Here is a 27,889-nt window from a genome sequence, read left to right as displayed (position 1 = left end):
TTATTTATTCATATTTTATTTGTCATAATTTTGCAACAGATCACTTTTCACAAAGATAGTCTGGAAGCAGACTGGGGAGGGAAAACTGACTTTTCATAAATGTGGGGAAACCGTCCAGGGTAGGATTCTGTATCACATCTCTGGCAGCAATAAAAAGGAAATCAAACAGTGCATTAACACTGCGCAGTCACTAGGATGGGGAAAATGGAAGGATGATGAGGCACTGAGCATCAGGGGGTCAGGGGACACCACACTGCTGCCCAGGAAGGAACACGGTAAAACAACACTGAGAAGAGCGGGGCAGTGTCAGGAAATGCTACAATCCATCACTCAGCCTCGCCACTGGCTGGCCAGATGTTCACACCTCATCACAGCCCGACTTAGGACAGCCCCACACAGGAAGTGACCCACATCTGTGGGGAACAGGTAAGCAAACTGCAGTATGTCCATTCAATGGCATCCATGTAGCCACAACATAGTTAACATTCATAACATGATGATTTTCATAATTCCATTTGCGTAATACGGGGGTGCTGGCTGTTTCACCAAGCTTAGTTTTTGTGGGGATGAAATAGGAAAAAAAATTCAAATGTAAGAAAAATGGTCAATGTGCAGGTCTGGATTCATTCAGTCCACTCTGCCTGTCGGTCTCTTCCGGCAGCTTCCTGAGAACCCATGAAGTGAGTCTTTCCAGCTCCCTTTTGTTCAGCTCATGGTTAACGTTCGGAAGACTGTGAAATGTGGTGTTCACTCCTAGAGATTTCAGTTTTGAGTTTGTCTCCTCGCCCCAAGAATGAAGAACTAGTTCATCTGCAGTGCCATGACACTGAAACAGCTCAGGGAGTGTGCGGTCACCTTGCTGAAGATCCTAGAGGAAGGTGTGAGACAGTCCATTAGGCAACGCATCAGAGAAAGAGCCCTCCTAGGGCACTGTATGCCAGGGCACTGTATGCCAGGGCAGGCCTCCGTGCTGGCTGTGTGGCTGTGCATTCTGTGTTCAGACCACTGAGGACGCAAAGGCCAGTAAAGCATTTCCTCAAGGAACTGAGTGAAATGCAAACACAGACCTCTTCGTGGAGAGAGGACGGGGAGAGGTGCAGAGCTGAGGCACAACAGAAGGGTAAAGCCGCTTTCTTAGGCTCTGTTCAACTTTTTGTCATAAAGCTGTAACAGCATCATGTAGCATCGTCGTAAGCTTGAATACCGCTGTAAAGTATCAGCTTTATGATCGATTTTTGAATAGACTTATCATAATCAAGTCTGACGACAGTCTTCTACATTCTAGTTCTGTATAAGGGATTCATATAACACTAAACACAGCCTTCCTCTGTAACTGTCCTCTTCATGGGGTACTTGCTGAACATAGAGGGCTGCTGGTATCAACATGACTCATCTGCCCATGAATTGCAGGGACATTTAATCTGTATCAACTAGGTACCACATTTTATTGCTTAATTATCAATGTTATTTTAGTTTCAATGTGTCTATGTTTTGTGTTATATTTGTTTGTTTTTTAAATCTGGAACTTACCTGGTAAATGACAGATCCTTTATTCAGAAAACTGGAAAGAGCAAATACTCCTGCCACATCTTGGTGATTTCTATATGCTAAATGCATCGCCATGCAGCCTCCCATAGAAAATCCCCCTAAAGAAAGCAACGCACATACTTATCAGAAAAAGAGGAATACACATACATGGTCACATGGTACTTCTGGATAAAACAGGTGACTACCAATTTTTCACAGACATTTTAAAAGCATCTAGAGATGGGAAGGAAATATACTCTTAAAAAGAACTTTAGTCTCTGTCTTAGGCATTGTTCTATTGATGAAGAGGTATCATGTCCAGGGCAACTCTTATAAAAGAAAGCACTTAACTGCAGCTTGCTTACAGTTTCAGAGCGCTAGTCCTTTATCATCACGGTGGGGAGTATGGGGCCAGGTAGGCCAACATGATGCTGGAGATGCAGCTGAGAGCTACATTCCGACTCTAAAGCAGACAGATGGGGGAGGGGAGTAGGGGTGAGGGGAATGTGCCTGGGCCTGGTGTAGGCATTTGAAGCCTCAATGCCCACTGCCAGTGATACACTCTGTCCAACAATGCCACACATCCTCAGACAAGCCACACCTCCTAATCCTTTTAACCCTTTGAAACAGTTTCTTGGTGACTAAACACTCAAAAAGATAAGCCTGTGGGAGTGATTCTTATTCAAACCACCAATGCTTTTCAGATCACAGAACAAATCCTGCTGTGTGTAAATAATGGTAAGACATCAGTGGTAAAGAGATGCAATATAAAAAGAGCCAGATTTAAGAGAGAAATCACATGCATCAAGAAAAGTATTTATCATAATTCAAATACAAGTCATGGTATAAATTTAACTGATTAAGTTTGGGTTTTATTTATAGTAAGCCTCACAGCACACCTGCAGTTAATACCATGTTCCTCCCTTATCACTTGCTGTGCCATGGGCTCCTCTAGTCATCTTTCTGCTGTCAGATGTTTGGTGACCTCTGCAGTAGGAAGGATGATTAAAAACATTGGTGAGATAGGTAAAGCAGTTTGGGACTACAGTATTATTTTGCAAACTGACAAGATAGAATAAAAGGAACTCACCTATGTGAGAAAAATCATCTATTCACTTAACAACTTTAAGTGCTCTAAGGACTGAAATAACTTGCCAGCTCTTGGTCTTTGGAGACAGAGTCTTGATATGTGGCCCAGGCTGTCCAGGAACTCATGACTCTCATTCCTCAGTCTTTAAGTGCAGAATACTGTGCTAGGGCTGGAACTGGCAAATTTAGACACATGGAGATCCTGCTATTTAGGGGGCTCAGATGAGAAAACATGCACATCACAGGTCAGGGAAAGAGCAGAGATGGTGATGTCACACATGGCCAGTGCTCCGTGCTCCATGTGGTGGTTCTAGCTTTTAGTGGGAGTTGAAGGTATCTCATTTGTAGTCTATGAGAAATAATGAAAGTAAACCACACATTTACAGTGTTTTAAATTAATGCTGGCACACAATTCGGTCTCCTCATTTTCAGCCTACTGTCTTACTTCACATAATAAAGTCCAATGTGAACCCTCCTCAGAGACCATTGGGTTTGTAAGATGCTCCCTCCGTTCATCAAGAAGACTGAGGCCTGAGGAAGCAGGTGGCCTACCTACCTACAGGTGTGTCCTTAATTGGAGGTATAAAGTGAAGACTTTTGGGATCGAGATCACTGTAACACAGCTTACTTTCATCCTTTGATATTTATTCAGAGGCTCTCTTACTCTGGGGATGGCAGCTGCTATTAATTAGGGCCCACGATTCAATCACAGAAAAGAGAGCTAGTAGATTGCAGAGTTTAGATTTCTCCTAAAAGGGACAATTTGTAAATAATAACCATGCACAATAAGGATTATTATGCCTGTAATTTTATTACTCCAGAAGGAAATGACGGGGGCTCACCGGAAGCACTGCAGTCTAGTGGTCTAGTGACTAGACCAATGTGACAAGAACCACTTTAAAAGAGGAAAGACCACCACCATCCCCAGATGCAAAGACCGCAAGGAAAGGTTCAGGAACAGACTGGTGAAGGCAGAGGGGCACAGCCATCTCGAGAGGCTGAGCGTGACTGAGCGAGTCTTCTCCAGATGTGGGCTGTGGCTATGTGTGTGCAATGATGCGCCCTCCAGGTGCCTCCTGTCACATATAGGACTGGCACAGACACTCGCTCAGCACCCCAACAGTTGAGCGAGCTGGTTTTCAGGGTGGAATCTCAGAGTCATTGTTTTCATGAGACTCCGCTGCAGTTCTAGCTTCAGGCCTCTGTCTTCTGAAGTCTCTACACAGTAGCTAACATTGTGTGGATTTGAAGCAAAATTCTCATTCTCATTTGCTGAAGACACATGAGTTCTCTCCACGCTGCAAACTCAAGAGGCAGAGGCAGTTCTTTCTCCAGTTGTCAGAAACTGGCTAAGTGCTTACAACCAGCTGCGTGCCATCTCTGCCCTCCTTTGCACCTCCACATTAGCTAGTTTGTCTTTAAACATCCAGCCTGGTACACTGCCTGGCACATGATGGCAACTGAGTAATTAAGTCTGTACAACAGAATGCACATTTGCTGGTGTGGATGCCAGCACATTGCCAGCATTGCCCTATATCGCCAGCACAAAGGAGGTGGAGGCAGGAAGATCAGGAGCGCAAGGTCAACCCAGACCCTGTGTCTTAAACAACCGATCAATCCCAAATGCCTGCTAATTTGATATTTTAGAAATGGATATTTTAGCAACAATTTATAAGCTTCTCTTAAGATTTTGTGACTTAAAATTTGGACTAGAAAGGGAATTAGACGGAAGATATGAAAACCTTACTTCTAGTCTGACATATCCCACCTGGATGTCTAAATTAATTTACTACAATCCAGGACTTAATTTCCAGGAAAATCACAGTTAGACTAGATGGTCATATCAATTTCCATCAGATTTCTGAAAAGCACTGTGTGATTGGTCAGTGCTAAAACTTGAACCTCGAAGGTTTTCCAAGTTTATATTTAGCATAAGGACACGAATCTATCAGGAAAGCAGAATTGCAGCTTTCCTTCACTCTCAGGGGTCGATGCTGAAAATGCCCACTTATAGCTCTTACCTTTTAGTTCTTTATTCCTTTATATAGAGTATAAAGGCAAACACACTGCTAACCATGAGCTATGCCTCTAAAGAGGTTTCTGTGTGGTGTGTGTGTGTAAGAGAGGAAGAGGGAGGAAGAAACACACACACACACACAGAAACAGGAAGACACGGGGGAGGAGGGAGAGAGAAAGAGAGGTGGAAAAAGTAGAAGCTGGAGGAAGTGTGGGGCTGAGGAGGAGCAAGATGAAGCAGGCCATGATACTGGCACTTCGATAATTCAAGCCATAGCTGGAGGTTTAACAGTTCCTCTGTAGCAAGGCAATATTCTTTCACAGAAGAAATCATAATAAATCATCCCAGAAACTGTTCCTAGCATTTAATTTCTTGCTGGAATTTATTAAGTGGATCTTTATTAAACATAAAACTCAAAAGCCAGACATTGTGCATGCGGCCGCTTCTGCTACTGACACTTTAATAAAGTCTTCAGTAAAGAGCATAACGACTTAGCATTCACTGGAGAAGAAAGGTCTCCCTATGTTTAGAACAGGGCTGGGCACAGCAGGAGCTTCATAAATATTCACTGGATAAATGAAGTTAATGTAAACTGAAGTTTGAAAAAGATACTTCTGCAAGTAGGCAAATTTATCATCAGGAAATGTCATTTTCTGGCCAGTTAATTTGATATGATAATAAAGCTTTGAAAAAGTTATGTTTGGTTGAAGCTAGGAATGCTTGTGTTCACATAGAATCGAAGCACTTGGGAGAAGAAGGCAAAAGGCTGTGAGTTTGAGGGCAACTTGAACAACACAGCATCTCATAAGAAAGGAACTCTGGAGCGAATGATTGGTATGCTCTGCCCTGAACAGTCCAATTTGTCTTCTTAAAAATATCTGAGACTCAATCCCAGACTACTAGCAAAATCTCATCACATATGTGTAAAGTGCTCTTCTGCCATGAATTAGATGTTTGGGAATTACAGCTGTTGTGGGTAATTCAACAGTAAGATTTGGGGTTAAGTGCAAACATGGCAGTGATTTAAGATGTTCCATCTGCTCTGGACATCGGGCTATACCAGGGCTACACCAGGGCTACACCGGGGCTACAATGGGGCTACACAGCTCTTCTCTTCTGAGAAACTCAAGAACTGGAATACATTTTCCCAAACATTGTTCATGGTCATTTCAAGGATAGCTAGTGTGATGGGAAAACTAAATTTTAAATTGTGTTTAATTTTAAATTGTTTTGATAGCTTAAACTTGAATTTAAAGAGTCGCAGTCGCTGGGGGCAGCGAAACTTAAACAAAGGGCATCTAATGTACCAGAGAAAACAACTTTTCAAAATCCAATTCAGCTCAAGGATCAATTCATTAAAAGATCATCTTGAGGCTAAGATAAAAGTCATTAAAAATAAAGTATAAATCAAACAAACTAATAGGCCAAAAATGTTTTAAAGTGATTATAAAACCATAAAACTTTACATATTAAGCACCTTTGATATTTCATTTTTATTAAGAAATCTAATGACTTTGTGTGGCTTCACTGTCCTTGGATTAGACTAGCCTGAGAGAGGGGGGGAAAAAGATAAAAAAAAATAAGAGAGAGGGTTGGGGTGAGGGGTAAGAGAAGAAGAAGAAGAAAAAGAAAGAAAGAAAGAAAGAAAGAAAGAAAGAAAGAAAGAAAGAAAGAAAGAAAGAAAGAAAAACACATAAAGGTTTCCTATAAGCATTTAACCTTGTTTCTATACATCACAATGCAGAGAACATGTGCATATGGAAATGCTATTAAGATCTCATTTTAAGTCTCTAACCCATTTACAATCCTGTGAGGTAATCACAGCTCCCATTTGCTGGCTCTGACAACACTGTCACCTCTACCACAGGACACTGTGAAAAGGAACTTTGTATATTTTCCCTCAAAGAAGAAAACTGAACACAAAGGACCAGTTATTTGAGTCAATTTTCCATCTAGGAGTCTAAACTACTGCCCACAATATACCACTCAGTAAGTAAATAGAAAATAGTAAATTCATTGTAGGTAATGGTTATGGTGGGCATTTATAGTTGCTGGTGAAGTATTTAAAGTAATGAGAGGTAACAATTTAACATATACTTAAGATTAACTAGCTGAGTAAAACATGTTTAAAATAATAAACTAGACTTTATGAACTCTTTGTATAAAAAAAAAAAACAGAAACAATATATAAAAAAAATCTATACTGAGAAAATTAACATGTTCTATCTCAAAGCAAAATCCTAAGGACAAAAATACGAAGTTTGCCTTCAAGGGAACAGATGTTTCTAAGATAATAAACCCCACCACCATCCCGAATTTCATGTACATGGTGTGCTAGTACTCTTCCAACTGGACAGGAGTCAAAAGGTCTAGGATAGACAATGCATGGCTGCCACGTTTATTTCTGCGTCTCCTCTCTATCAAGCTTTCAAGTTAGAATATTTCTACTTTTCTAAGGAAAAGTGTTAGGACAACAGTACCAACCAAGCCTTTGGAGGTCTGTTAAGGCTTGTTAAATGAATACTGAGTTGTTTTCAATTAGTAAAAATACATTTATTTGCCATTACACGTTAGCACCAGGCATGAAATGACGGTTCAGAAAATGGTGTTTCTCAGCTGTATCTGTGGACTTCAGATGACCCTCTATTTTACTTTTATTTTAAATCATCTTATAATGTTAAAATATTAATACAGGCCCATCCTATAAAGATAATAAAAAGGTCTATAGACAGAGCAAACAAAGGAAACCAATCCTGAAATTCTTAGTACCCAGACCCAAATTTAGTAGCTTTCAACATTTTTTTTAAAGCTGAACAAACTCTACATTGCACCCTTGCACCCTGCTTTACCTCCTGTGGATCCCTAATGTGAGAAATCTTTGCATGGGATTGCAAAACATGAAAGTTAAGATCTAAATTTAAAATGTGATAAACACTTACTGAGAGCTTTCTATGTGTAGACAGTGAATTTATGGATATATAAAATGCACTTTTATGAAAGAACATAATTATTTAACTGGGCCATTCATGATGAGTGTATAGGACACCCATGTGACATAGGTGTGGTCCTATAAGCACTTGCTCCTCACTATTGCAAAATTTGATCATGCATTCATAGTATCAAAATTCTAGTAAGAGTAAATTCTATACATCCTAGATCAAAGTTGAACCTAAATTATATCAATACTTTATCTTAACAAGTTATCACCACCTAGTGGCCACAAGTGTATTCTGATTGTGGTTCTTGACTAAATCAAGGGGCTTGGGTTCTAGGCTTCCTCTGTGTTACCCATAATCTCTAAACTTTAGCCCCTTCACAGGTGGAATGAAAACAATCAAATCCTACTTTCCTTTCAGCAAGGCTCAAGGGGGCTGAGCTACACATGGAAGAAAAGCTTATGAGCACTTTCCATAAAACAAGGCTGACATAGGATGGCTGTTTGCACTAAGCGTCGGCTAAAGGAACAGTATTCCATCATCTCTAGACTTTCCAAGCACAGCGGTGCACACTGGAACCTCCCACTCTCCATTCTGATTTCTCTTTTTAAACAAAAGCATGCAAAAGTCCATGAAGTAAATCCAAGAGGTATGCACTGGCTATGAAATGTGTTTATGTTTTACTGATGGACACACACAGTCAATGCGTAAAGAAGCCAGAAGGCAGGCCAATCTCAAGTGTTGAATTTCCCCACAGTGCAGGATTTAGCTGTTTCTACTAGGGACATCTGGTCAACTTTCAGAAAGTAACTGGAAAGTTAATAATTGCATGCTTGTGTTTCTTCTATGTCTTATCAGAACCTTCATAGACTATATATAAATATTAAAAAACAAGCACACTGAACACTACCTTACATTCTTAATGCACCTACTGAGGATTCGTGAATGTCTCCAGAGACCACTCTTGCATTCACTTACCTGTGTAATAGCCGTGAACCCCTAGCAAAACTTTTACCTCATTCTTCCTTTACAGTGGAAGCTTACTAATGTTTTCTATTCAGAGAGCATGTGTATCCTTTGCATAAAACTTGGAAAGTGCATTTTTCACTGCTCATTCCACAGTGGGCTGTAATCTTCTTTGGAACCATTCATCTCCATTTTCCCAACATCTTGGTGCCAGTTCCTTGCTTCATGGTTCTCCTTATCTGGTTGTTTCCTTCCTGTGATCCTAGTGACCTCACATGTTGCTTGCACACCACGGCTGGCAGCCTTCGGGAGTGAACATCCCATTCCAATACCTGTGCTACGTGTATATGCCAAAGCTTGGAGTGTATGCCAAGCTACTATTTCTGAAGAACAGTTGTGCCCCTTACTTTCTTCCACAAACAGGTTTCTCTCTTTTCACTTACCAAATTCTTTCCATGACTTAAGATCAGCTACAGGGTTATATTACCTAAGAGGAAATTCCTAACCCTAATGTCTATTTGCTCTTTCCATACCACCAGCCCCACATCTTCCACTCATTTCTCCAACAATACTTCTTCGCTAGAATGCTTGACTTCGGTTCCTAGCCCATTAGATTTTCTGGGAAATGTTACTACTCCAACATTTAAGTTTTATGAACAACCTACACATAAAAGTCAGTCTAAATACCATTCCAAAACAGGACAGACTCCCTAGAAGAGGTGGCAGGTTACATACAATACGAAGAACTGTTTCTAACTAAGTTAACACAATAAAATAGCTCTAATCACAGTAACACACAGGGAAACCATGGCCCTTTCCTCGCCTGCACAGCTCTGAAGCACTGTTCTTTACAAAGCTACAAAGGTTGTAATAATAATCTCAGAGACATGGCCCCATTACACATATCATTTCATGGGTCAGAACCACAGTCGTTACTCTACAGAAGAATAAGGAAATGATGTTGTACATGGTACTTCCCTTTTATTCCTTTTAAATCTAAGAGTTTTCCTACTTTGCAGCTATTTGCTTTGATGACCTAACTTTCACTTTTCAATATGAAGCGTATGCGTCTCTCTCTCTCTTTCTCTCTCTCTCTCTCACACACACACACAACTGAATGCTTGTACCCTTGTGCATATTTAATAACAATACTTTGGAATCAAGGCGCACATTCCTGATTGCCTACTAAATCCCTCTACCACAGCATTACAAACAGCACTGAGATTTTAACAGTTGGTAAATACTCTAACAGACACATTAAAGCTAGCAGAAAAATATTTTGTAGTAATCTCTGTTTAAGTTACCACTGAACAGTGAGAGTAGCAGAAGGCAGGGAAGTGTGCATACTCCTGAGAGACAAGCAACATCTATAATGAAGAACAGTGAGCCATCTCAAGGGCTCTGAATGGTGGCACCATGCCAGGATGGCCACTTAGCCATCTGGTGGCCATAGGGGTGGGTGGGACAGTATATAATCTCAGTGAGAAAGCCTTGCCGTTCAGCAAGAAATGCCAGATCCATCCCTACCTATAAGAACTTCACTGACGTTGGCATATCTGAACCCTACAGGTAGGGACATTACCATTCATGGCACGGATCTCAAGGAGGGTGGTGCACCCACGAAGTGCTAAGTCTGGGCTTAGCAGACAGAGTGTCAGTTTCCAGCTCCTGTTTTTCCCTGTGCTGTCTGCTATCAGTTGTGTGGTATCTTTTAGCTTGGATGGCCATGATCAAGAGGCCTCAGGTACAAGTGCTTAAGAATCATCCCACGCCACATTTTAAATGCATGAGAAAACTCAGCTAGATCAGTGACTGGAAAGGCCACAGCAAAGGCAGAGGGAGTGCACGCCCTGTGCTTCCTGGATGAGCGGCACTGTGCAGGAGGCGGCACGCAGAGCCGGGGACACAGTGGCTCCCACAGCTCGCTTTGTCACGTACACGTGACCAAGAAGCACACGGATTCCATGACACGCCACTGTGGAGCTGCTACTATTTTCTCTCACTTGTCAAACAGTGGACCAGGTGCTCAATGAGGACAGATGGACAGGATCATATCTGCGCTTCTGATCTCTCTCAGGTCAGGAAAGCAGTTTCGCTGAAGTTACTGGCTCATGTTACAAATTCTAACGATGTACTTTTTCTTTCCCTGTGTTAGATTTTCATAAGTGACTTTATTCTACAAATGCTGTTATTCCTTCATTATAAACTTCGAATTTTATAAAAGTGTATATGCAACTCTTCAAAAAACAATTTTTTCTTTCTCATAAATTACATGGAGTACTGATGAAATACTAATTTGACCACAAACTGTCTTATAATTATATACAAATTAACTTTTTAATAAATATCTATTGGTGCTTTAGAAAATAATTTTAAAAATCCTCTATGTGAAAAAAAAACTTAATTCCAGGTAAACCAAATACTAAATGTAAAAATAAATTATAGAAAAAATAAAATTAATTTGAATGTTCATCTAAGTTGTAGAGAACAAAAGGCATATATATATGTATATATATATGTATACACGTACACACACATATATATATGTTATGAAAGGAATAAGCTAATAAATTTTGTTAGGAAAAAAGCCTTTTGTGTTAAACTAAAGCAGAATTGAAATAAATTATAATTCAAATTAAAATTAATTACTGATACTTACTTGTGGGAAAAAAACACTCAAGACTGGACGCTTAAGTACAGATGTAGTCAGAGTTTCAATGCAGGTGGTGGGTCATCTATTGGCATAATATTTTTGTGAAGGGGTTCTGACAAATATTTTGAGCTTTTTAAATATTCAGGTTAATGTAAGAACTATGGCCTTTAAATTGATTTCTAACATTGGGCTTTAAATGCAGTAGTACCTAGATTCCACATGTTCCTTGGTCCTCTGACCTTATCTAACGCCCCTGTTGTCAAGGCACTAGAAGATGGCAGAAGTAGAGCACTGGGCCTGAAAAACTGTGGGAAGGGTCAGGCAAGAGATAAGCAGGCCGGGGTGAGCATCTGATATGACAAGTTCTTCAGCTGATGGCCCACCAAGTGGCCCAGGGCATTTTTCACAGTTTTTACTTCCAAAGACTCTGTGGTCTTATCTGACAACAAGTTCCCATCTTAATATTTTCCTACTGCTATCTCCTGGGGTTTCACTACCTAATACTGACAAATTCAAGGCCTGGTTTCCCATGCCTAACTTAAAATAAATATGTATTAATATTTTATTCTGCATGTATGGGTGCTTTGCCTACATATCTGTCTATTACCACATGTATGTCTGTTGCCCATGCAACTGGAGCTACAGACTGTTGTGCCTGCCATGTGGATGCTGGGAACTAAGCGTAGGTCCTCTGGAAAAGCAGCCAGTGATCTTTTAACCAATGAGCCAACTCTCTAGTTCTATCCCTAGCTTGTCAACCTTTGGACAGATTGTTCCCTCAAGCACAGAATAGTACTAAAAGCATCTATTAGGAATGAAGGATGAGCCAAGGATTTATGTGTCATTTCTCTACCAAATAGTTTTATTATTTCCACTTTACAGATATTTATAGTAATTACAGGTTGGTCTAGCCAGGTCAGAGACATCTGTGTCATCACTATCCAACTATATCACTTCAGATTCTTACCTTGTCAAAGAGCAACAACAAAATACTTCCCAGTCAGGGAGCTAACTTTGTTATGGTGTCAGAGACTAAAGCAATAAGTGTGGCCTCTTCCACTTTGAATTTACTGTCTGTCTCATCCCCTATGCCTGGACTGCCACAGTGTAATAGTTAAATTTTAACAATTCACACACCTCAGTCTCGCTGCCATCTTCCTCTGGTCCTCATCTAACATCTCCAAGTACACATGACCTTTTGTTCCTCTAAATTCCTACAATTATGCTGACTCAAATATCCACTTTGCTCACAAGTCATCTATTTCATACAGGTTTGCTTACCATGTACTGGGTGCTAGGGTGTGATGAGTGCTCAGGGGCAGGGGTGGACATGATATATGACCACTCCCTCTGTACAGCTGTAGGTGACACCATGCTAGGGTGCGCAGCATAGCCCAGCATGATCACTTCCCTTTTTGAGTTACTTATGGGAAGAAACATGATACAGAGCTTACGTCACTTGGCTGTCTGTCCCTTTAGGTATCTGGAATATTTCCTGCCACAATGGTAGGGACTTAGAAGGACTAAGCTGGTGACCAAATGGTGCAAGCAGTGGTATCTCTCTGCTGTTTCATAAGGTCGCAGGTTGAGCTGTGTCTCCTACCCCTATGCTCTTCCCAGGGCTCCCAATACTGTTCTAAGTTTTTCTTTACTGCAGCTACACTCGGAGCCAAGCGCAGGCGAGGAGACTGAAGGGTGGGGTGACACTGGGCTGAGTGCTACACCAGCTCTTAGCAGACTGAAGGAGAAAGCAAAGGCGAAAAGTACAACGGATCCCATCTCCTGTAGTATGCGACCTGGGTAACTCACTGAACAGCTCAGTCCTTCAAGGAGTGCCAAGGAGTTTCACAGTACTGAAAATGTTCTTTAATCCAGTCTCTACAAGATTTCTGAGTATATTTGATGCTATTTGGCACATGGTGGAGATATTTAATTTATATTATAATTTCATCATTAAATACAGCTGTTACAAGTTTGTATAATGTACAACCAAAACATTCTGCACTACTGACATTCTATTATGCATCTCATCTTGCATTTGTATATATTAGAGAAATAGAAATTTTGCTCGTTTATATATTTGATGATTTCAGACAAAGAAGTATTCAATACAGAGTTTACATAAAGCTTTAAAGGCCCTTGCGAACAGTCTCACTATGACTAACACAAGGTTATCAACGTTTCAGTCTTGTGACACCCACTTGAAAGACATCATGCTTATGAATTTGACAACACACTCTCACCATATACCCTCTTCCCCGTATGGTAAGAACAACTTAATCTTATACTCACAGGAACCCAGCTACATGAAAGAAAAGTATTTTTGTAATTGCAATAGGTAACTTCAGTTAAGAATTAATGTAGAAAATATTTATTACTTTAAAAGATGGCAAAGTATCTTGCACATGGTGCTACAACCTACAGCTGATCACTTGAGAGGAGAACACAGGAGCAGTGGGAGGCAGAGGTACTCTTGGCTATACAGCAATGCCTTGTCTAAAACAAATAAACAAGCCAAAAGAGGGTTCTTATTCAAAACGAAAATCAATGAAAGTTTCATGAGCTGTTGTTTATGACTCTAATACTGGTGAAATCAGCACATGTAGCTTGTCCAAAACTGTGAATGGGTCAAGCCATATTCACGTACTTGTAAACAATGTTACAAATACAACTCAAAAGTCGGGATTAGACCAAAGGGCAATACGTTACCAGTGCTATAAAGTCCTCACCTATTAATATCCTGCTCTTCGGAACGCCGTTTCTTACTTCATCGTCAATCAATCCAGTGAGCACTTGACACATTCTATCAATTGAGTCAAGGTGTTCTGGGCAGTCTTTAGATATTTTAAATCTGTCAAACCACACATTGGAGAATTCTCCCTTCATAGGAGTATATGGCCTGTTTAAAACAAAGAAAACAACAACAAAAGAGTGATATTAAAACAGTTGCCTTAATTTCTAAAAAGTTAGTTTACTATTTATTTTGCTGATTTTTATACTAAAGAATTTGTATAGAAAAAGCCACATACATACTACATTAGCTTTCTTATATTTGTTCCATTAACTTTTCCCAGAGGTGGTTTGCCATCTTAACTGTCTAATGGTTATATTTATTTACTGGGGGAGGTGTGCCATGGGCTATGAGTATGTCAGGGCACAGTTTGCAGGTGTCCGTTCTCTCCTTCCACCATGAAGATTCCAGGCATGAAACATGTGTCTTCAGTCAAGGTGACAAGTGCCCTTACCCTCTGTGCCATCTCACAAGCCGGTAACTACTTTTTTTTTTAGGAAGTAGGGCAATTATGCTGCTATGAATCTTAGCCCATTCATGGACACTAATGCTTCGCAATGAATTTCCAGTTCTACACACATACCTGTGTACATTCCAAATATTTGTAAACCAATTACAATGTGGTTAAAGGTTTCAGGTCTAAGTTCTTTGTTAGCAGAGGCTAAAAAGGGGAGTGAGTGGGTGAAATGAAGACAATTTGGGAGAGATGTTTTGTGGAAATTACAAAAAGGTGCAGGGGGGCATTTCTGCTAAAGCATTGAGAAGGAAGGCCTGAACGAGATTAGGGACAGGGAGTTTGACAAGAGGCACTGCCCACTGCTTGACAAACTCTCATTTTCTTACTTACCAGATGCATGGTTTGCTTTATATGCAAAATTGCCACAAATGAGCTAGCCAGCAACAAAAGACCCACCATGATTGAAAGGCATCTCAACCAATCACAGAGACTCTCAAATTGATTGCTGGATCTCATGCTTACTTCCTCTACTTTCATCAGACTCAGCTGCACTCTCACGTTCCAAGCCACATATGTAAAAGCAGGAGAGACGCAACTTAGAAAGTAACAGGTGGGAACAGAGAGACACCAGCCAGACCTGACCCACTTCTAGCTCTTCTCTGAAAACACAAGGGAAAGCGCAGCATGCCCAACGGCCTCCCCAGTTTCTGCAAGGCACCAACCAGTGCTGAGGAACAGGCACAAGCCACCACTCCTTCCTGCTGATGACACCACAGCAAACAAAGGGACATTCAATCTGGAAGCCTGGCTATATTTAAAACTTTTTCTGGAAAAGCTGGAAGAAGCCTAGAAGCAAGGAAGGTGCCCTGACTTGAATGTAACAGAAGCACCTTGCAGCTACCTTCTGCTTGTTGACAGAATCATGCAATGAATGCTGTTTTGGAATGAGGCTACAACTGTTCTAAGGCAGGTGATGGGAATTTCTGCAGTGCACAAACACCGAAATTTCCCTGCCTTGTATATGTATAAAAATGTTAACAATACAGTGATGGGTTACTGTATGTTACTAACTAAATACATACATATTAGCTCAGTTCTATATATACTACTTTGGTTTCTGAGGTAATAAATCTGACTTAATTTTTGCTCATCTCTTCACCCTTCCCCTTACAAGGCTCTTTCTCAACATATACTGAAACATAACCTTTCAGTATTGTTTTTTTCTTTCAAAGCTGGATAATGCATTCTGCTTCTCATGCATCCACACCCTTCTCCACATCACCTCACAGAAGTCCATCGAAATAGGGCTCACCTACATGCCTCTCCATTAGTGAATGCTATCCATTCACAGTTCCATCCTAGTTACTGGACATATTGGCCCCTCTCCCATTTTCCTGCCACCCTACTAGCCCTCTTCCCTATGAATCAAATAATATCAATAAATACTTTATGCTCAGAGATGAAGCTATTTGACAGCTGATTCACCTACTTCCCCCAGGGATCACTTACTTGGTACCTAGATGCTAGCCCTGCGGACAGGGTGACATTAAACGTGTGTATTTAATATAGAGGTACTTTTTAGGTAGTAGGACTAATATTCCTATGCAAAAGAGACCAAGAATCACATTGCTGCACCAGAAGGTGCAGTTTTTTACCTTAATACCTGTTTCAAAGTTGCCTCAATAAAGGTGGTAAAAATACACCATTCTACTATTGGTTCTAGTGGAGGTACCAGGTAAGAACACATTCTCACTCGAGGGTATCGACTGTAGTATAAAATCAACTTCATTGGTTTAACATAGAAAGCTGTGCTCAGTTTGAACCTAGAAGGTCAAATGCTTTGACACGGGAACCAGCATCTCAAGATCTCCTGGGGCATTCCCTTCCCTAAGAAGACAACCTCTGAAACCCTTTTAGACAATTTAGGGTGTTCCCATCAGTACTGATTAATCTGTCTATTCTAAACCATCACATCAGTGGAAGCAGCGATTGATAGCTATTTTTTTTTCTAGCAGGGTTGAAGTTTTTCTCATTAATTCAGAAGAGCACTTGGATATTATTGGCAAAGACTTGCCTTCTGTTTTCAAGTGTGTTTTTCCCTAAATGTATTTTGCATATTCATATGTATTTAAAGTATCCTTTATTACTTTATAATTCAAGCAGGATATGATTATATCGTTATAAAGTGTTCTTTTTAATCAGATAAAAGAATTCACAATGAAAGCATCTGAAATATCTTCATTGAAAAGTTTACATTCTGGCTTTCCATTAAATTCTTTTTCTGAGTACACTGGTTCTTATATAGAGAAAGACTTATCCAACATAATATCTCAGTGGTCTTCTGTGACTTGTGTTTCCATTTTCACTTTTCAATGCTTAAATTGGGGAAAATTTTTTCATATGTGGTTTGACTCAAGCACAAATTCATTTTATCTAATATGGACAGGTAAATGTGTAGAGAGGGAAGGAAGGAGGGAAGGGAAAGACGAAAGGAAGGAGGCACCATTCTTAGACACGAGAACCTTCCCTACTAAGGCACACTCCATATACAGTGACCACATTTCTTGTTTAGTCTGCTAGAAAAATACTGATTTGTATTATGCTTGAGAATATCAAGAAAACCATCGCTCAAATAACTTTCAGCATTCTGTGTCTTCGTAAGGACAGGCTCCCCCATTGATTTATGCACTTATCAGTGGGTGTTTCCTGCCCTCCTCTGACCAGCATCACACTGGAGGTCATTCTCACTCCGCAAAGCCTCACTGTTGTTTATTTAGTCAAGAAGTCACTCGAAACATTTAGAAGTTTGAAACACTCTTAAAAAATTCTCTTTAAAAGTCAGTCAGGATTTTTTAGTTAATATGTATTATTATCTGAGGTTGATGTTTAGAGAGAAAATCTTGGGAGGACGGCAGACTTCTGTACAGGGAGCCCTCCCACCGTGGATGAGGCTTCTCTCCCACTGCTCTCTACCCTCAGGTGCAGTGGGAAAGACGAAGTCCACAGTGGCTCAACTCAGTTCTTTCGCCCCGCTAAGCCTTCTGACCCCAGGGGATGCTTGACTCAAGGGAGACAGCTCAGGCGCAAGGAGAAGGCAAACAGCATCCTCCCAGAGGTCTTCTCGAGGTTAACTCTCAACTGCAAAAGAAGGCAGGTGCTCTGCTCTCCATGGTCATCACATACCGTCAAGTCCCAAGTTCAGGCTGCACGGAGACCACAGTGAAGCCTAGCTCTGGAATGGACACACAACCCTCACTCTGGAGGTCCAATAAGACTGTCAACCTCTGCAGTTCCTTCGACTTCCCGCTCCATTTTCCTCTTCTGGTTCTCTAACTGTTTATTTGTCTGTCTAAGCACTTAAAGAAGGATGATATCATAGGCTAAAATGTGAATCATTCTGGGAACTTGGCCATTAATGGGAAAAAAATCATACTCTCTTAACTCTTTTTCCCTTTGACAATGCCTTAATTAATCTAGATAGATGCTCCACCGACCTACAGCCCAAAGTAAATCCCAATGTATTCATCTGGAGGTTTTCAGTCTCACATTTCTTTAAGAAAAAAAAAATTAAATTTTTTTGTTCAAAAAGAATCATTAAGATACTTTAATGGGATAAAAGAGTCTTTAGAACTTTTTTTTTGCTAAGCAAACAATCAAGAGTACATAAATCTCCAAAGATGTTAAAATAACCTTTAAATAAAGCATAAAAGATTGTTTTTTAAACAGCTAAAAGGCCTGGCACATGTGTTATATTCATTCACTTTCTTCCTCAAATAAATCACTTTATTAGCTGGTATAAAACAGCTCAGACATTACTACAATAAACAAATATGTTGAGCAAAGAACATCTGTGTGGCTCCTAAATCAATCAATCAATCAATCAATCAATCAATCAATCAATCAATCCATTACACACTGGTAAAGTATTAGCCTAGGATAAATGTCCAAAGGTGTTTTTGTTTGGTTAGTTTGCTTTTGTTTTTTGTTTTCTTTTTACAAAAAAGGCATTCAGCTGAATACCCAGTTTTGTTTTGATCTGTGTTCCCCTAAAATTATAAAAACCAAAAGATTATTTGAAGCCTTTAAGATAGCAATCTGGCTCTAGTCTCTCTTGGTCCTGGTTTCAGAATTTTCCCAGCATGCTGTAGGGTAGAATCATACTGGACCAGCTCATTAGTGACTCTGGAGCATTTCATCTGATCTCCCTCTTCCTGCTGTGCTCTCCCACCATTCTATGTGCTGAAATCCCGCTGATTATTTAGGTGTCAACTGAAATGTCATCTTCTCAAGGGGACCCCTTTGACTACTCAGTGTTGCTTTTATTCTGCAACAGACTCCATCTCATTTCTTTAACGGTCTTCATAGCTTAGATTTCATCTTTATTTGAAATTGTAATTGCTTGCTTTATATTCAGCCTGCACATGAGCAACTGACCTCTGGCCTCCACGTGTACTTGCATACAGACACATGTGCATATCCCTTATATGTGTGTATTCCCCACGTGAACACGTAAAAATACAAGTGAATAAAATAAGTATCTAAACTGACTTGACAGTACACATTTTCTGAAAGTACTGAGCGCCCATTTTAAGTGGGAAAATGTGTAATCAGCATATAGAGGCACAAACAAGCCTGATGAGTTTTAGAATTTTTCAAATCACCAAGAGAATTTATATCATAAAAATTATAAATGGTCTATAAAACATTGTTATTTTTAATGGTAATTCTGTTATTAAATCCAAACTAAGAAAACCTGTGGTTGTAAACACAGTTAAAATATGCCACAAAAAAATATTTATTGGGTACTTCCAATTAAAGAGACCAAATTAACATAATGAAAAAGTACTATTCTGTTTTTCCATTTTAATTAACACAGCAAATTATTGTTGAGTTCTATTTAATATACTCCTGCTTGGACAATTTATAGTACAGGAGAAGGAGCAGTTACAAACAAAAGGGTAATTCACAAATTAGTGAAAATACAATGCAGTGCCATTATGGACTGCCCTGAACAAGCATAGTACACCACTGTCCCCTCCGAGTTTTGTGGTGCTTATGACTATGAAAAACAAAACTCTAATCTTGCTTGAAGGCGTTCTCAACATACTGTAGATGAAAGCCATGAGAATCATAAAAGAGAAGGAAAAAGGGCACCTATGAAATTTGAAGTTCTAAAATTCAGTTATTGCACTAAATATTTACTCTAAGATGGGGAAAGGTCTATGATTTATATTGAACCTTACCATAATCAGGGGGAAAAAAGACATAAAATTAAATTGAAACATTAAAAAGTTTAAATAGTGCAAAAAATGAGAAAGATAGAACATAGAAGAAAAAACAGACTTACATTCAAAACTATAAATCGAATGTTACATTAAATGTAAATGGCTAAACAAATCATTTAAAAGACAGAAACTGTCAGATGAGTTAAAGACATAAACAGAGGCGAACACATGTTGTCCACTGTAACAAACACACTTTACATACAATTGATAGATAGGCTGAAGATGAAAAGGCTGGAGGCCTGCTATGGAACAATAGTCAAAGTAACACAAAGTGATAAAAATTTGTAAAATAAGTATAAGAAAGCTGCTGTGCAGTGCATTAATTATAGAAACCACACATCTGGGTGTTATCAGAATTTAAGAGTGATCATTTTGTAAGAAAAGGGTAGTTATTAAAGGGCTTCCCTCATGACTCCTAGATCCACTTAAAAATAATTATCAAGCATATATAAATACTAACTGCCACCCTGGACTATGCCGGTATTTTTTAAAAGCTATATATGAAACTACACATGAAGAGTCAGCATAATAGAAGTTATATAAAACCGTAAAACCCCACTGAGAAGCCAAAGACTGGGATTGTATAGGATATTTTATCTGCTAGCAATGAAATAAAATTAGAAATCAGCATCTGTAAGACAACGCAACAGCCCTCAATGCATGAAAATTACTAACAGAGTTCTAGATAGGTTTAGAAGGTCCAGTACATTTTTTTTTTCCAATTAGAAAAGTAAAATACACAAGCCCTTTCCACACTCTGATTGACATTTGCTGAGAGGCTAAAGCCTACTCTCTTTCCTTACATCCTGGTTGGCTTCAGTGTCACAGTGCAGAGACTACAGAAGAGCCCCAGCTAATCTCCAGCATCAACTGCCAGCTACATGAGTAAGCCTTTAGATGAGGGATCCAGTCCCCAGCAGACAAATCAGGAGCCACACCCAACCTTCAAGCTTTCCAAAGAGAAGCCCCAAAAACAACAGAATGGAGCTGAGTCACCACTATTGTGCCCTTTCTGAATTCCTAACTCACAAAATTTGTGACCATAATAGAAGTGTTGCTTGGGGGTGATTTGTTACATAAGAATTATACATGGAACATGAAAGTGATAGAAAATCTTCCAACATAAATAAAACAGAAAAAAAAAGCATGGTGAGATTTGGCTAGAGTAGTGATAAAAATTATTGCTCTGATATAAATAGTAGGGAAAAAAGAAAATGGGCAGATATAAATGAAACAGAAAATCCAAAGTAAGAGAAAATGGTACTGGATGCTGTGGAGAAGACCTGTAATCCCAGCACTCATGAGAGAGAGAAAGGAAGAACGACTGTGAGTTCTAAGGCAAACAATAAATAGTAATAAGTTAATAATAATAATATAAAATATTATCAGTCGAAATAAAATACATGAACAGAAATTTAAACTTTAAAAATAAGTATCATGAAATCAGAGACAAATTGCACCAGAGACACAAATCACTGACATTGATTTGAAAATACATTGAAAGTCTGACAACCTGGATTCGACAAAAGAAAAACGCATTGCCACAACTCACACAGGAGAACTTCTGATCCACGTCAGTTCTCCAAGTGCTCTCAAACATCCAAAGAAAATGTAAAAACTATTAAATTCTTAGAATCATGGCTCTAAAGTCTTTCTTCCTTTTTTCTTTCTTTTTTTTTTTTTTTTGTTTTGTTTTTCAAGACAGGGTTTCTCTGTGTAGGGTTGGCTGTCCAGGCTTGCCTCAAACTCACAGAGATCCACCTGCCTCTGCCTCTGCCTCTGCCGAGATTACAGGCATGAGCCACCACACCTGGCTGTCTTTCTTATCATTTAATCACATACATTTACAATTGGCATAAAACTCAAATTTTCCAGTTTCCACAGAAATGTTAGCATTCCCTTCCAACTTCACCTAACCTAGAAACCAATTATGAACAACAAGCTCTTCTGAGACTTCACTTTACAGCTCACACAGGTGTCTGTGTGTGCTACCAAACCCCTAAGCTTGGTTATATTAAAATAATAACCATTTTGTATCCTCTACTTGCACTGTCATTTTTGTTCTGGACCTGTCTACATTCTATCAACTAGTGAAATAAGTTCTTATTGGTGAATATAAGAAGTGTCTTGAAATCCTGGTTCATTTTCTTGTTAATACAAGGTTGACAGAAAGATGAAAGTCAAGAGCACATCATGAGATATCAGGTTTGGTCGCATGACACAAGACAATAATTGTTTATGCAAAAAAAAAAAGTTTGAAAAAAGATTATGTGGATGCTTATTTAATATTCATAGAAAGCAGTGACCTCAAAACTGTTTCACTCCCATCATTATGAATTGAATTAAATGCAGCTATACGTTTCCACTCTGCATATTAAGTAAGCCGTTCCTCATCTCTACCCTAGTTTACTGATTCAAAGAAGCTAACAGTATTTAAAATCGTTTAAAATTCAGAAAATATGATAAAACTTTTCCAGGGATTATGAACCTGGGTTTAACTAAATTATAAGAAAGATTATCTTGGCACAGGGCATACGTTTGCTTTTGGGGTGTGTGAGGTGGAGAGAGGGCATCTGAAGGATGAGACCCGCACAGGCTTACAGAATGCCAGAGTGTGAGCTGGAGCGTGGCCAGTCAGAGCAGCAGATCACAGGGCTTGCCTGGGAAAGCTTGGTGAACAAGCAAATTTCAAAGTAAAGCATGCCTTTTTACAGGTGGGAGTTGAAGTCCCTAATTTAAAATATCTTAAATAGAGTTAAAGTTAAAAAACATCTCGCTGGCACATACATCCATTTTATGCCATGGAGTTACACTTCGAGGTGAAATTAAGCGTTGCATACCTGGAGGGAGCCGTTGGATAAATAATCTTTATGTGCTGGAATGTTAAGTCTTGGTTTAGCACCTGCTTGATCCACTGTCTCATCCCTTGGCCAGAATGACCTGACAAAGTACAAAACCCACAGTCAGATGGATAAACACCTTCACAATACAGTGCATTTGAAAGTAGTCTGTACCTCTCAGGTCACTTGAAGGCTGGAAGAGAGAGTATGAAAAACAGTTGTTTGGATAGCTGAAGTAGCTGACCAATCACAAAATCTTTATTATCTGGATATTTATTACTCAGAAGACCATCATTAAGCTTGAATTTCAGTTTTCCTTATTTATAATAGATATAATAAATTCTTCCGGAGAGTTCTTTGTAGTTGTTTTTTAACATCATTCACTTCTCATCTTACCCTTAAAAAAAATTCCAATGTGATTTACAGCATTGTAGCTGGCATGGCCTAATATGATTTTCATGGTAAAAACAAATCTTCAAGGATAGGATAAGGCCAAAGTGGTCATAACCCACATGTTGAGAAACACTGACTTAAATCATACTCTTGTCATGATATTAAAGCCTGTTTTTCAGCAAGATAAGAATGGGAACAGGGGCTATGTCTGACATGTATTCTGTTGCCCCCTCTTTGATCACTTCCCCCTGATGGGGGGGTATCCTTCTAAGGCCGTAGAGGAAGAGGATGCAGTCAGTCTTAATGAGACTTAATAGACTGGGGTCACACTGTAGGGGAGGAGGGCTCCCCCTTTCTGAGGAGTAGGGGAGGGAAATGGAGTAGAAGAGGGAGGGAGGGCGGGACTGGAAGGAGATGAGGGAGGAGGGTTACAATCAAGATGTTAAGTGAATAAATTATAAAAATAAATTTAAATAAGGATGGGGTAAGGTGTTCCTTCTACTTCAAATGTAATTGTGAAGAAATAAGGTTGTTTTTTTAATATTTATTTACTTATTATTTATACAGTATACAGTATCCTGCCTGCATGTGTGCCTGTAGTCCAGAAGAGGGCACCAGATCACAGTATAGATGGTTGTGAGCCACCATGCAGTTTGCTGGGAATTGAACTCAGGACCTTTGGAAGACTAGCCAGTACTCTTTACCTCCGAGCCATCTCTCCAGACCAGGAAATCAGGTTTTAAGTGTGTTGACATATTTAAATAACCTAACATCATGATTTATAATACTCAAGATATACAATCTACCAAAACTTTAGTTTAAGGCTTACTGTATGTTTATCGGCATGGCGACAGGGAGGGAAGCTAAGTGTGCCTTATCTACTGGAGAGAGGAGGGTGGATAAAGGGCAGAGAGCAGAATGGCTCCTGGATAAGGGTGCTGCTTCATAGGGTTTCTTGTAACTCCAGCAAGATCCGACTCAGAAATGAACACCTTATAAAGGGAGAAAGCCACCAAGACGTACACAGCGAAAGGCTTTTATGAGCCTTAAAGGTCAGTATGGAACACAGACGTAGGAAATAGCAAGTCTGACGGACCCCACTGAAGGCAGACACTTCTTAGGGAGTAGAGTAACCCATGATGACCATTTACTTAACACCTGAAAAGCTACATTCTTTGTCCTGCGTTTTAGAAGCAGGAAAAGGTTCAAGTACATGTGGTGGCATATTCCCATATACCTTAGACCAGATGCTAAGGCTTTTTACATCATTTTTCTTTATGAAATGGGATCTGTTTTTTACTTTTCAGCCTCAGGGATGGGGGAACGTGGCAACTGAATGTTGGAAAGCAGCAGTCATCCATCCGGTCACGGAGTCCAGTTTCTTAAAAAGCTTGCACCCACTCTACACTAAAGGTCTCAAGGAAAAACTAAAATGACAAAAATTTCAGTACCTATTCCGAAACCATGGAAAAACTATGTGATTATTTTGTTTATATTTGGATTACCCAGAAGCCAAATACTTCCTGTTCCTGTAACACAAACACATGCTTAAGTCCAATGTACAATTTTTACCTTCCAACCTGGAAGGCCAAGGCCTTATTCTAGTCTGTTTTCTGTGGCCATGAGCAAGCACTGACCTAGACCAACTTGGGAGGAGAGGGTTTATTTCAAGTTATTCTTCTAGCTAACAGTCCATCACCGAGGGAAGCCAGGGAATAGCTGATACTGACTTGTCCCTGTAGCTCACACTCAACCAGGTTTTTTATACAACCCAGAATGACCTGCCCCAGCGTAGCAATGACCACAGCAGGGTGGCCCCTCCTAAATCAATCAACAATCAGAGCATTCACCACAGACATGGCCAGGGCCAAATGTGAAGTGGCCATTTCTCAGTTGAGACTCTCCTCTCAGGCGACTCCTCGATCAGGAGGACAATAAAAAAAACCTACAGGACAGCACTATTCCTAAAAGGTTTTTATATATCAATGGAGTGTGATTATATAAGAATAATACACCTGCACATATGGAACAATTATTCAGATGATTTTTTTTTCCAATGCACAAAGGCAAGGCAAGTTTATACACACACACAGATGTAAAACACACAGAATGGATGACTCTGACTTCAGACATGCACTATAGGTTATTAAAATGTCAGTAATTTGAAGCTGAAAAATAGAAAGCATTAAGCAAAGTGGTGGTGGGGGAGAACAAATTCTAGTTCTTTCTAAAGATGCCAAATTAATTATAAGAAATTACTATGTGGGGATTCTGGATGTTCCTCACGGAATGCTCTTGAGTCCTGACTAACCACTTAGTGAGCTAACACTGTGAGTCTTTCCATTTACTCTATTTCCAACATGATACCTCATGGTTCAGGGGTTTCCCTCTCCCTCCCACCTGGAATATTAATTCTATGTCAGACATTTGGGTTCAGACCCCAGCTTTCCACGACTCACAACAAGCAAACTTTTCTAGTCTTGTTTCCAAAATGAAAAGGGAATCTCGCAGCGTTGCTGGGAACACGCTCTTTCCAATTCCTTCAGTGTTCCGGTTGCCATTCCCTTTAAGCCTACACATGTGACAGCTCAAACAGTGTTCTTGAAAAACTCTGACAAGCCCTTCAGTCGCAGATGCCTTGCTAATGTCCAACCACATTTTTTTCTCCTTTCCTTACTATTCACTTGGCAGGAGCTCACGCACCATCTTGTGATCTCCTGTCCACTGCTGACTCAAATTAATTGAATTGTTTTTGTTTTTAAATTTAGGTAGGCCCCCTGAGGACACCGGCTGGATCTCATTTCTTTTAAATAATAAATAAGTAAAAAAGAAAAAAAAAATTTTTCCGTTTCCTGGGAACTTACCCTGAGCCAGCCAAGCACTGTTGATGCAAGGATTAAAAAAGGCTTTCCTAGTCTTTCTCTAGGGGCGCTCCCTATATGGAGCTGACTTGGTACTTACCTCAGAGATTTCATGACAGAGGGCAAAGGGGAAACCTGGGAGAAGGAATGTCAAAAGGGACAGGTGGAAAGTGCTTGGAGCCCTAATAGGGGCAAGCAGAAAGAACAGAGGCTGTAAATATGACCCAAGACTCTCTGACACACGGGGAAGGCAAACAAAGGCTTAGCACCAGCTAGAGAGGTCAGGGGTCTATGGCAGATCACTGGTGGTCGACCCTGAAAACAGTGGTTGATCCTTGCGCCTGGAGACTTACATGGCTATGGCAGTGTGCCTGAACTTGGGGTGGGGTAAGGACTGCCCTGAAGACCCTGCTGTGGGTGGAGAGGTCAAGGATACTAGCAAAGGAAGCAAGATGATGACAGTGGCTGCCACAGAGAAAGAGGTGGCAGCCTCCTCCTGACGCTGGGCACCGGCAGGCGGCCGCTAGCAGTAGAGAGTTCTGGGGGAACGGAGGAGGTGCTTCCCCAGCTCTAGCAAGGAGGAACAAGACCCCGAGAGTGCAAAGCACCTGAGCCGTGCAGGAAGATCAGCGAAGCACTGTGTTTCCCGGCTGGGGACACCACGCAGCGCTGCAGGTGCACCATGCCGGGTGCAGCAGCCATGGCGGAGCAGAGATGCTTGGGCGCGTGGCCACGCCCCTCAACGTAGCGGGGCGGTGCACGCAGGCACGCTGCGCCAGCATGGGTTTGAGCATGCGCTGGCGAAGGTGCTCCATCCCCCTAAACCTGACTCGGGAGTGGGAGGCTCTGATTTCTGCTGGGAAGTGCAATCCCTTGGGACAGGCTCCTCTATTGTAAGGATTGAGAACAGAGTTCTGTCTCGAGAATTTGCAGGTTTTAAAGTGCAATTCTAAAGCTCAGGATATATTACTGCCTTTAAATTTTAACAGATACAATCATATTTCATATAACCATCCACGTTGAGACTTACACCAGATGATCATAGCTTTTTGCATACAGGGTGAGCCAGCATGTAATAACTTCTTTTTCTGTGTCTTTGTTTTTCTTCTTCTAATAGTTAACAGACAGATCTGATTTAACGATCTAGGACTTTACATTCCTTGGCATGGCCGTTACCAAAACTGTGGGCAGTGATTGGTGGGAATGAGTACAAGCTGGGGATTGTTGTGCATGGCTGATGGGAGCAGCAAGTGCTGTGAAAATAAGTGTGGGATTACATGACCCACAACTTCAACTCCTGGATACATCCCTCCCTAGAGACAGGAAATCGGGGACTCGAGAGAGGCTCCTACACCAATACCCGCACTTGTATTCACAGTCCACAAAGGACGAGTACACCAGAGAGTACTCCTCACGACTAACAAGCCTGGAGTTCTGGTTTGTGTACCAAATAGATTAGCTTTGAAAACACTGTGATGGTTAAATGAGCCAGCTAGAAAGGGAGAAACGCTCTGACTAGAATGAACAAAGGTAGAAAAGACAGGCAGTAGAAGCAGGTTTTCCTTACCAGGTTGATCACGATGGGGTGGGGTTTGATCCCTGCAAAGTAGATATCATTATTATCTTCATCTCTATTATTATTATTATTATCTGTATTCTGGCTAATAAGCAGGCTGTGTGCATAGTCTTTACAAGGTGATGAACCCTTCATAAGTAAATTCCTATAACTCAATTTTGGCTACCTCTTCCTGGCAACTTAGCCCCCTGGCTAAATAACTTTTCTCAAGATAATCCATCCAGTCTCTGGTAGAGCCTGAGCTCACATGAATCACACTGGGGCTCAGGTTCTTAATTATTCATTACCCACAATCACACACTGGCCCACACAAACAAGCCCAGGAAATACCCTAACTATCCTAGTTAGTTTTTATTGTCAACTTGACAAGCCAGATAGTCACCTGGGAAGAGAGCAATTCATTTGAGGAATTGTTGGCTTGTGAGCATGTCTGTAGGTGGTCTTGATTGCTATTTGGTGTAGGAGGGCCCAGAAAACGGTGTGTGGCACAGTCACCTA

At 40.3% G+C, this 27,889-nt stretch overlaps 1 protein-coding gene across 1 annotated transcript; it reads right to left on the bottom strand.

Moving 5' to 3' along the window:
* Lyplal1 (lysophospholipase like 1) lies at window positions 1-26,536 on the bottom strand. Its single transcript, XM_055609210.1, has 5 exons — window positions 26,424-26,536; window positions 22,562-22,661; window positions 13,918-14,087; window positions 1,531-1,646; window positions 1-868 (listed from the first exon to the last, which is right to left on the bottom strand). Exons 1-5 carry the CDS (start codon window positions 26,515-26,517, stop codon window positions 605-607), a joined length of 744 nt encoding a protein of 247 aa, XP_055465185.1. The 5' UTR covers window positions 26,518-26,536; the 3' UTR covers window positions 1-604.
* Window positions 26,537-27,889: the final 1,353 nt, after the last annotated feature.

This window comes from Psammomys obesus, unplaced genomic scaffold (assembly GCF_907164565.1).
Source record: "Psammomys obesus unplaced genomic scaffold, mPsaObe1.curated_primary_1811, whole genome shotgun sequence".
NCBI lineage: Eukaryota > Metazoa > Chordata > Mammalia > Rodentia > Muridae > Psammomys > Psammomys obesus.
This window is presented reverse-complemented; position numbering and strand designations above follow the sequence as displayed.